Consider the following 11395-nt stretch of genomic DNA (forward strand, 5'->3'; position numbering starts at 1 on the left):
TTCATTATCTTTTTGTTTAAAAGATAGGACTTCGAGTCTAAGGTTGGCTATACGGTTGAGGGAATAGAAATATAGACAAAAGTTGGCTTGTAAAACTCCCCATTCACCTCATTGTTGACTTACCTTCTGACTGTACCATTGTCTAGCTTCTCCCCTTAAAGAAAAAGGAAAAAGCTTCCAACGTAAAGTTTTATCAGAAATGCCTTCAATGCGAAGACAATCACATGTTTGCTCAAAATCTCTAATACGAAGGTAAGGGTTTTCGTCTTCCTTTCCCAAAAAAGATAGGTTTTGAATCATGGCAATCAACCTAGAACTTAACTTATACTGGGATGTTTGGATAGGCTGTGATGATTCCCTTGGTAAAAGGTCAGTTACTGAAGGGATTGCAGATTCATGGATCGATTTAGAATTTTAGTTTTCCATAAGGTAAGAGTAAAGAAAATAAATAAATAATATAAAAGATAAGAAAAGATAAAAGTATAGATACAAGCTAGTCGTAAGACTCAAGGTTATCTCAGCATACCGTCTTTCTCCCCGGCAACGGTGCCAGAAATGCTTGTTGATATTTGGGAACGCAATAAGGAATTGATCCGCAAGCGCACGGATATCGGTGAGCACTTCACCCGGGAGGTTATCCAGAGTATCGTATTTATTTTTTTACCACTAGGAGAAAGAGTGCATCTGACTAACCCGGTCTATTACTACTAACCCTTTAGGCAACAAAGAATGTTTCTCGATGTGAGTGATAAATAGAGAAGACTGCAACCGTAGTCTCCTTCTAACCTTGGTAAGGATGATCTACTATTCTATTGGGGAGGCTAACAGAATCTAGACACCACAAAGGATGTTCAACCCGCACCTATAAACCCTATCCTTCCTGCTAACGAGATATGGTCTGTAAAGGTAACTCGGAATTGTCACATTCCTCACTACTATCACGGTCTAGCTAGTCAGGGAATATCTATGAGTACCCCAGCCTAAACACCACGTTTATGCCAGCAATGATTACTCTAAACTCTACGCGAAGAGATTAAAGTAAACTCATAAACCAAAAGAACAATAAAACAAGAACTTACTAGAATTTAGAAGTCGAAATACTGAAGAATCCTAGGAGCAAGCCTCGGGTTAGGAGAACTTGATCCCGTAGGTACAAGCTCGGAGTAGACACCGACAGGCCGGGCTTCCTCCAATCTACACCTCCACTATATCTCTCTCAATCTAGTAGAAACTAGAAGATCTATTTCTACTTACATTGGTTGCTAAGCCTAAAAAAGAAATTTTATTTAGAGAAGAGGTTTTCCTTCGAGGGCACCACTCAACTCTATGATAACTTCTTGTCTCCTCCAGGGGCCAGGGGGGTCTCCTTATATAGTCCTCCTCCTCTATGCATTTTTGGGTCGGTAGGCGATGTGGTACTACGTTATCCTTGATCCTTTAGGTCGGTGGAACATCGTGTGCGAAGAGAGTCCTGATTGGCATCCAGAGGGGGGCGGGCGCCCAGGTCCTCAGGGCAGGCGCCCTGGGCCTGGCCCCTTTCGGCCTCTGCTTTCTTCCCGTGGCTTCTGGAGTCTTCTAGATGGTAGAAAATCGCGCGGTGCGTTGATATCTCTATGTAATCCTGATATGTGGGCCTTTCTTCCTTATTTCCTGATAACCCCCTGCAGAAACAGATAAACAACAAAACTCATGGAATTCTGTCAGATCAAACCCTAATTCTAGGTGTTGGTTGCATATTGGTCCTTTCTCTTGTTTATTTGATAATTAAAATTGATACTTAAGAACCGTCAACAAAGGACTCATCTTCTTCTTGCTTGTCATACAACAAACCAAGCTTGAGGTATTGATTTTCTTCTTTGAGCCTCTTGTTCTCATAAGCAAGGTTCTTGTCATGATCAATTGACTTAATCACCACGGTGTTGTGCTTGGCTTGCTCTTGCAACTCTTTCTTGAGCTTCTCATTCTCACACTTGATCTTTGCTGTTTCTTCCTTGATCATGATAGTGTCCTCATAGCTCTCAACCACTACCACATTCTTGCCTTTGCAACCAACACATTGCTAATGTTCTCCACAAGTAAGTCATCACAAGACGTGGCTACATCAAGCTTAGCAACATGGTTAGTATCAACATGTGTTTCACTAATAGCAAGATCATAAGCAAGCTCAAGATTGTCATTGTTTGCTTTTAGAGTGGTGAACTCTTCCTTCAATGCTCTATGTCTAGTAATGAGCTCATCATGCACACTCTCAAGTTTATCATGTTTATCTTTGAGCTCTTTTAGAGAAAGTTTGAGCTCCTTGAGCTTAGTGGTCATGATCTCATTTTGCTCTCTAAGCTCATCACTAGATTTAAGCTTTGCAAGAAGTGATTCATTTTTATTCTCTAGCTTATCATTTTCACTTCTTGTCTTTCTTATGATTTTATTGTATTTGTTAAGCAAGTGCACAAGTTCATCATAAGAAGGTGATTCAAATTCACTTTCACTCTCACTACTGTCATCCTCACTTTGTACCTTCTAGTCACCCTTGGCCATGAGGCATAGGTGTGTAGAGGATGATGATGGTGGAGAGGACGGTGGTGATGGCGGCAACCTTCTCATCATCACTCTTATTGCCAGAGGAGTCACTACTTGAGCTTTTAATGTCGGTGAGCCAATCACCAACAATGTAGGCCATGCCACTCTTCTTCTTGTGGTACTCCTCCTTCTTGCCGCCTCTCTTCTTGAATGCCTTCTTGTCACTCTTCTCATCATCACTTGAGTCATCTTGCTCCTTGTTCTTCTTCTTGTATTTGTCCTTCTTGGGTTTAGGACATTGATGAGCAAGATAACCAAGTTCACCACAATTGTAGCAATCCATCTCAGAGATGGGCTTTCTCTTGCTACTTGTGAAGAACTTCTTCTTCTTGGAGTCAAAGTTGACTCCATTCTTGTTGAGCTTCTTTAGCATCTTCGTTGTTCTTCTCACCATGATGGCAATGGAAGCATCATCATCACTTGAAGTTGATGACTCAACTTCAATCTTCTTTGAATTGCCCTTGTGAGAAGCCAAGTCCTTCTTCTCTTTCTTGACCGATGAGGAGCTATCTTGGGGGTTGATGTGCATGTACATCTCATGAGCATTGATCTTTCCCAAGGTGGATGTCAGTGTGGCGGTTGAGAGATCGCCTTGGTGAAGCAGGGTGACTATGTGCCCATATTTCTCAATGAGGAGGACACATAGTATCTTCCTTGCCACATCCACCGGACTCATTTGGTTTAGCTCCTCTACAATCACATTCAAGTGTGAATACATTTCATTAGAATTTTCTTTTGGAAGCATTTCAAATGTATTAAGCTTGTTCATGATAAGACGAAAGCTCTCCTCACGCTCACTCTTGGATCCCTCATGGAGCGCACAAAGTTCTGTCTAAAGTTCATGGGCGGTTTTCTGGTTCTACACACGGTTGAACACCTCCTTGCAAAGACCTCTAAGAATATGGTTTTTGGCCTTTGCATTACACTTCTCGTTTTCTTGCTCTAGTAGAGTAAGAGCGGTATTCTTAGCCGGAGGGGTGAACCCTTCGGTCGTGGCTTTTAGGCACTTGAGATCGAAGCTTTGAGGTATGACTCCATCCGTATTTTCCAATACGGGAAGTCATCACCCTTGAACATAGGTGGCGGTCCATCCCCATGAGACATCTTTCTCTAGGCGGTGAAGCCTAATTTATGGGCACTAGGCTCTGATACCAATTGAAAGGGTCAAGATGCCCAAGAGGGGGTCTGAATTGGGCTTCTCTAAAAATTTAAGCAACCTATAAGCTCCAATTCAACCCCTTGTGCCTAAGTGTGTTCTAGAGAGCTATCGGATAAAAGTTTTGCAACCTAGTTCGAATCCTATTCTAGCATGGCAATTCTAGAAATGTAAAGTACTCAAAGTAAGTGCTAGAATGTAAAGGATGAGAGCAAGAAAGATGCGGTGATGTTTTGTCGAGGTATCGGAGAGTCGCCACTCTCCACTAGTCCTCGTTGGAGCACCTGTGCAAGGGCCTTGCTTCCCCTTGGTCCGTGCAAGGACCAAGTGCTCTCTACGGGTTGATTCTTCGACACTCTGTTGTAGTGAATCACCCAAAACCGCTCACAAGCTTGACACGAGCCACCCACAAGAACTCCGGGTGGTCTTCATGCCCCCAATCACCATCGAACCATCTAGGTGATGGCGATCACCAAGAATAACAAGCAAAGAACTCTCACTTGACCCAAACAAGGCTCTAGAGAGTGGTGGATGCACACTTGAACTCTTGGAACTCACTAGAGAATGATTCACTCAAGAAATCTCTCAATTCTCAATCCTCTAAAGGCTCTTGCTTCTCTCTTGCACCACAAGATGTTTCTCAGCTGAACAAATGGGCAAGAGACCTTCCATGGACGAGGTAGAGGAGTATAAATACTCCGCATCAATTCCAAGGGCCGGCCACCTGAATTCCTCAAAAAACAGGTGCATCGGACGCGCTCAATGTTGCACCGGACGCGCTCCACGGAGCGTCTGGTGCCCCATTAACGACTAGTTGTACTTGCAACTGCCACACACCGGACGCGCCAAATAGAGTCCGATGCCTCACCCAGACCGCGACCGGTGAGGGAGCGAGTTGTATACCTCTCTAGGTATGGGACCGAACGCACCCCGGCGTGTCCGGTGTGTGCGTCCGGCGCGTAACCCTAGGCACCTGGACGCGCTGACCCAAGTCAGCACTCACCGGACGCATCAACACAGCGTCCGGTGCCTGCGTCCGGTGCTGCCTCAACACCAAAACCTCATCAAATCACGAACTTTTCAAAACAAAGTTTGGTTCTCTTGATCTAAGGACTCTCTCACAGCTGCCTAGTGCTAGGTTTACCAAGTGTGCACCACACCTAAACCTAATGCCTTGTCTAGGTCAAGCTACCCGCTCAATGCCCCCTTAATAGTACGGTCGAAGGAAAAACAAAGTCCTAAACTACTCTAAGTGCCCTTCAACACCATATGGCACCTAGACCTAGTCTAGTCTTGACGATGTCCAACCATCTTTTGAAAACCAAAATGATTTCCACCATTAAGTAGGCATGAACGTCCTAGTCCATCGATCACCATTACCATGACCTAACTAAAATGACTTTGCCTCTGCAAAACACACGTTAGTCATAGTAATCAACATTGTTATTAATCACCGAAACTCATTAGGGGCCTAGAAGCTTTCAAGGATAATATATGGGGAACTAAACTCTAATATAGACATGACTGAGTAATTCGAATCCTGCCGGCTGTGTAGCACGCGATTTTATATTTTCTAAAAAAATGTTTCCACTGGCGGTTGGCTAAGAGAATCATCTGTGGAAATCTATTTCTATAGACGAAATCTATTTTTACAGACGGATAAATTTATTTCCACAGACCACCAGCACAAGCGGACGTGTATAGTACCTCTGTGTACTAGTGGTCAATTAAGAATACAGAGAGTCCCTTTGAAGTTTGGATGAATTTAGTTGATCGCTATGGAGAAATTCTAACCTTGTGCTCGGTGTGTTAGAGCACTCCTTTCTCCCAAGGACCGAGTAGAGGTTGTTACCTCCTTCCCAGTCGCCGTGCGTTACTTCTCTCTCCTTGACATACATGCTAACATTGCTGTTAGAGAACCTCTAAAAATATACATACGTACACATGGTATACACCTATGGCAACAACACGTATGAGCCAATACACATGTGTAAAGATTCTTATATGTTCTCTTTCGCGCTTTTAATTTTTGTGCCAGTGAGTGCCAGCATTTTGGGATATTGTCCTTTGTTGGGATATTGTCCTCTGTTAAAATCACTTTATCATAGGTCTTCTCAAAGTCTACTTTAGAAACGACATCATTTAGCTCTTCCTATGTAACTCATGGTTTTTAGATTCATCGACTGTGACACCTTTTAAAGTGCTGGGTAAAAAATGTTGTTTGTTGGTGGAATGACAATATGTGTGTGAGTGTATGACTTTATTCATTCCAGTAGTTGCAACCTTAGTAAAAACTTGAAGCTTATATTTAAAAGGCAGATCCGTTTATACTCTTGAATTCTTGGTTTCTTGACACTTTGCTGATAAAGTAATAATGCCGAACTTAATAGTTAAGGTTATAAAGGGGTAAGTCTCCTTTATAAAAGTCATAAAACGTAGCCATCAAATTAGCTTTTATGACTTCCCAAAACACTTCTACAGATAACATTGTCGTAAAAATATCATTTTCCTTGTCTGAAACTTGTGTGTTGTCATCAATTCTATTCTTCATCCAGGGAAGTTATTTTTAAATAGGAGGGAACCAAATAAATTTTTGGTAATAAGAATAGTTATGTGGTCTTTTAGCTCCATTATTTCATCTTTCAAGATCTTATTATTCCCTTCTAACTAGAAAATGTGTGTTTTCCTATGCTTACCATATTTGCAATAAACTGGAAACACTTTGTATTAATATGACCTTCTAACGGGTTTCTAGTCTTTGACGTCTGGAACCTGGCTATCGTCTCTTCTTCCCTCGATCAGCAAACGAAAGTTTTTATCTCTTAGACAACAGAGTGATATATGTTGATAGTAGTTCTGCCTATTTATCTAGCATTGTATGGACATATTTATCCATGAAGAATGCTTGTTACCTCCCCAGAACAAACGCACATGGGCACATCACATCATACGGGTATTGCGACAAATGCTTCCGAATTGAGTAGGTGAACATTTAACACGATCATGACATTTTGCAATGAAAATAACGTCTACATATATATGTCAAAGGACAAGAAATAAAGCAAGCTAGCAGCACTCACTAGTAGAAAAGAGTACAATGCCGACACCCTCTTTTTATACTACAGACGGTTGTAGTTATCACGCGTCTGTGGTGTAAAAAGGGCGGTGTCAGAACTACGAACCGTCTGTGAAGATGCATTTTCACATGCGGTTTTCCTAATTGAACCGAAATCATGTATTTCTACAAGCGGTTGTCCTGAAGAACCACCACTAAAAATCATATTTCAATAGGCGGTTTTTCTAACAAAACCGTCTGTAGAAATTATATATTTCTACACGCGGCTCTCCTAAGAAACCGCCTGTAAAAATCATATTTCTACAGGCGGTTTCTTAAGAAAGCCGCATGTAAAAATAATTTGAAATTGAATTTTTTGAGTTTTTCAAATGACCTTGTTTGAAAAAACTGTCAAAATGAAAGTTGTAGATCTCGAAAAGTTATGAAACTTTGTAGTTGATAATTTTTTCATTTGACATCATCTTATCGTCAAAAACTACGTTTGAATTTCTTAAATTTAAAATTCAAATTTTGTAAATGACGTCGGATAGAAAAACTTCCAATATAAAAGTTGTAGATCTTAAAAAGTTATGAAACTTTGTAGTTGACAGCTTTTCCATTGGAATCCGTTTATGGCCTCAAATAATCAATATATGTTCGGTTTGTAATAATATGTGGGGACCTAAACTCTAATATAGACACAAGTAAGTGATAGGTGGAGTAGTAGAGGAGGCTACGCGCAATGGCAAGATCTCAGGTTCGAATCCCACCGGCCGTGAAGCACGCGATTTTACGCGAAAAAAGCGCGACACGAAATTAAAATGAGCCTTCCCTATAATTAAAATCTTTTTTTTTCTATTTTTAAAAGTCGATTTTGTATTTTTTGTAAAAATATTTCTATAGGCGGTTTTCTACGGGCGGTTCTTAGTTACTGCCTGTAGAAATAGCCCATTTCTACTAGCCTCTAGCGCAGGCGGTGCTGAAAAACGCTAGTACAAATAGGTTTTCAGCCGCCTGTACTTATAGTGACTGTGTGTCTCTCCATTTGTCTTTATTAATTGGAGACATAAAGCTAGCATCACACGTAACTGTTTAATGATTATCCTTCAGAGGATAACAACGACGCCATGAATGGATTGATAAAAAAAAGCCTTGGGCATAAGTTCTCCATCATTGAGGACGTGCATCTTTCTGTTGCTTCATATGGTGGACGACCTAATTGACTCCACTGGGGTTAACGACTTAACGTTAGCTTAAGTCTTACGAACTCAATCAGTTTACTACTAGCTAGACTAGAGCCCCATATCCGCGGCGATATATTATTCTCCCGCCTAATTAACCACATATTTATGCTTGCACTCTTCTTCCCACCTACTACCTTCAGTCCATTCATCGCTCACTTGCCATATGTGTCTCCCGTTCTGCTGCCGCGAAAATGATCCGCCACAACCGCAAGTGACACATGAGCATCATACAGGTCACGGGGTCGAGCATGTCGACCACCCGCCGCCCTCTGGAACTGGAAAGGGATCAGACAATGGCAACGGTGCGAACATGAACAAGAACAATGGCGATGAAGATAAGAGCAATATGGCGAAGTCACCACCTACTCCGGCACCGCAACAATCTCCTGATAGCGACACGGAAGACGAAGAAGTCCCATCGGCATCGCCTACTCCGGCGGCTCCGCAAACTCATCATAGTCCTCTTAAACATAGGCACCAGAAGACCGAGGAGGCTTCGGTGGCAGCGACGACTCCTGTGCCTACTGTGGCCACCAAAGCTCCCAAGAAAGCCGAGCAAGTCGTCGCCAGTCCAAGACACCATGCCGGGTCAGCTGTGGCAGCAGCAGGCGTCGCGGATTCCGCGAGGACGCCACCCGAGATGCAGGTTGCTCGTCGTGGCCAAGCCCATCAAGGCGATTACGGCTACCCTAACCCTAGCGCTTCTCCCACTGTGGTGGCGGTGCCGGCTGCCAACAACGTCCGTGGAGATCGTGGGCATGGTGATGGTGCTCATGCTCATGCATACGGTGGCAAAGATGATCGCAAGACTCCAGGCAGAACATCACGGCAGTGATGAGGTGAGCAACAACCAACAAATATATATACTGCTCTGCGCTGTGCTTAATTATTTGCCATTTTTTTTTTTGCGAGGAGTGTTTATGTGCCGCTTGTTACTTGTTGCATCCGTGTTCTGTACAAAAATGACAAGGCATCGTAGTTATGGTGTGCCCTAGATATCTATGCATCTAGGCTGTCTGCTAATTATATATTTTGGCGCTGTTTCGCTGTGACGAATTCTATGATTTGTTTGATAATTGAGTTACTGCTCCCCTCATATCCTTCCCATGCGGGGATGGATCTTGTCGGTCCTGGCGGCACTGCAGTTTCACGCGTCGTCTTTTTCGTTTTCTGTCCATCTCCGTCCATGGCACCTGAGGTCGGAGAGTTGACGTCCCTGTGCGTGGCGAGATCGAGTGTTAGGAGACATGGATCCTCTCTCTCCGAGTGGGGTCCTGCTGCTAGCGCCGGGGTGGGCGTCGGCGCGGCGCTGCCTGGAAGTTGGTGGCGCACCTCTTAGATTCGGGCCCTTGAGTCCACTGGGATCTGATGGGCGTCCCAGATCCGGCGGGTGCTAGTCCCCGGCACACAGCGATCTTCGTCTGGCTGCAGTATGGGTGAAAACCCTACCTGGCATTACGCTGAGCCGGCGACGGTGGTACTGACGGTGCTACTCACCTTGTTGAAGGCGTCGCTAGAGCTGTAGCGGTTGTGGTCGTCCAACAACTAGGTGAAAACCTAGCCTGGTTTCTCCGGTCCGGCGGCGATGTGTTGGCTCGTCGTCGAAGTTGTTGTTCGTCATGGCCGGGAACCACCTCTCTCCGATCCATTGTGTAGTTTTTGTCGGAGGAGGTGTTTATTGGCTAACTGCTCGGAGTTTGGATGGTAGGCCTGTGTCTGTTCCAAGTTCTTTGCGCTGTTGCCTTGGAAGAACCATCCAATCTTCAATGGTGGTAGGTGTCTAACGTTTTCACTATCTTTCTTAAGGTGTGACAAACATGTTTCGACGACTTTGTCTTGATGCTGGTGATCGTATTCCAGAGGAGTTGACATCTTGGATCAAGGCGGTTTATTGCGTAGGACTACTTGAGCCTTCGTTGGGAATGTAATTTTTTCGTTATTTATCTTCTTTTTTTCTCCCGTTGTATTAATTTGGCCTCATTCTACCTATGGGTAGATGAAGCCGGATAGTTTCTATCCTTTATCTAAAAAACCATAGTGAATCCATATATTGTACTGTATATATGATCTCGGTTGTTGCTTTTAACAACTTCTTCAAGTTCAGATTGGTGACAAATGTCACGCGCCAAGCATCTTCCATAACCAAAGTGCGTGCAAATCATTATTGTTTGTGCTCTATCTACTGGCCTGCCCGCGACCAGGACCAAGGAATTAGGTTCGTCAACTGAAGATACCAATTACGCTTGTGCCAGACGGCAAGTTCATGCATGGATGAGAAGGAATAATATGAGAACTTCTTTCTTTCCCCCTTTCTTTTTCTCCAGGAGTGATGCGCGCGTGTCGTCTTCCTTTGATGTCCTTCGTTCTATATGCTCTGGGGAGGCACATAATTATTCTGTTTGTGTTAAGAGTATTTTAAGTCTTGTGGTCTATCCATTCTGTTGACGATCGACACACAAAAAAAAATAATTGCATGTCATTTGCAACAAGAAAGATAATGGAGACATCGGGGGCGGAGAGAAAGTGAGAAACATACGTTAGCTGTCAAAGGCAGAAACATGAGCAAGAGCATCTCCAACAGTTTGACAAATGACTTTCCATCCATAATATTTTTAGCAAAACAAGGAACACTACACCACAGCCCAAATATAGCATCGCCCGATGGGTCGTTATAAGCCGTTTCAGCGTCATATGGTCGGTCGTTATAAACTTATAACGACAGATATATCAGCCGTTAATAGTGGCGACGTTATAAACATTTAACGTCGGACCGACATTTAACGTCGGACCATCTGACCTTAAGTAAAAGATATAACGACCGACTCTCTGCCGTTTTTAATAAACTTATAACGACGCATCGGCTGATGATATATATTTATAGCGACCCACTGTCCGTCACTATGCATACAAATATTTACCACATAATATCATGTGTTGTTCATATGTTAACCATACAATCAACAGTGTCATGTCATACATTCAAACAATATAATACATAATCATGAAACACATGTAAACTGGACCAAATAAAGCTCGCAAGTTATATTAAAGCCATCATATCACAATGTGTCATGCCATTTACATACAATTCATGGCATAGAAAAGCTAAGCTAAAATAAGCTTGGCCAAAATGCAAGAGGTATTTAGTTTCACAACCCAAGTCTCATAGTTCGCTTCCACTCTTTACAAAATGATCCACCTCTAGTAAGTCAAACCCAAGTTTTCATCTATAGCTAAAATGACCAAAACATGTTGTCATGAGCACTTTGATCCAATCATTGGCTGCATTCTACTTCCAGCTACTTCTTCCCACTACCTGTAAATAAAAGTTGAAAATCATCAAAAAGGAACACAACAGTGGAC

General features: G+C 43.0%; 1 protein-coding gene across 2 annotated transcripts; it reads left to right on the forward strand.

Moving 5' to 3' along the window:
* On the forward strand, positions 8045-10337 carry LOC110430921. Of its 2 annotated transcripts, none has more exons than XM_021449145.1 (2): positions 8045-8871; positions 10137-10337. In XM_021449145.1, exons 1-2 carry the CDS (start codon positions 8356-8358, stop codon positions 10245-10247), a joined length of 627 nt encoding a protein of 208 aa, XP_021304820.1. In that variant the 5' UTR covers positions 8045-8355; the 3' UTR covers positions 10248-10337. The 2 variants fall into 2 exon arrangements, with proteins under 2 accessions (XP_021304820.1, XP_021304821.1); XM_021449146.1 differs by lacking the exon at positions 10137-10337 and adding an exon at positions 9839-10118 and having other exon boundaries at positions 8054-8871.

This window comes from Sorghum bicolor, chromosome 10 (assembly GCF_000003195.3).
Source record: "Sorghum bicolor cultivar BTx623 chromosome 10, Sorghum_bicolor_NCBIv3, whole genome shotgun sequence".
Lineage (NCBI taxonomy): Eukaryota > Viridiplantae > Streptophyta > Magnoliopsida > Poales > Poaceae > Sorghum > Sorghum bicolor.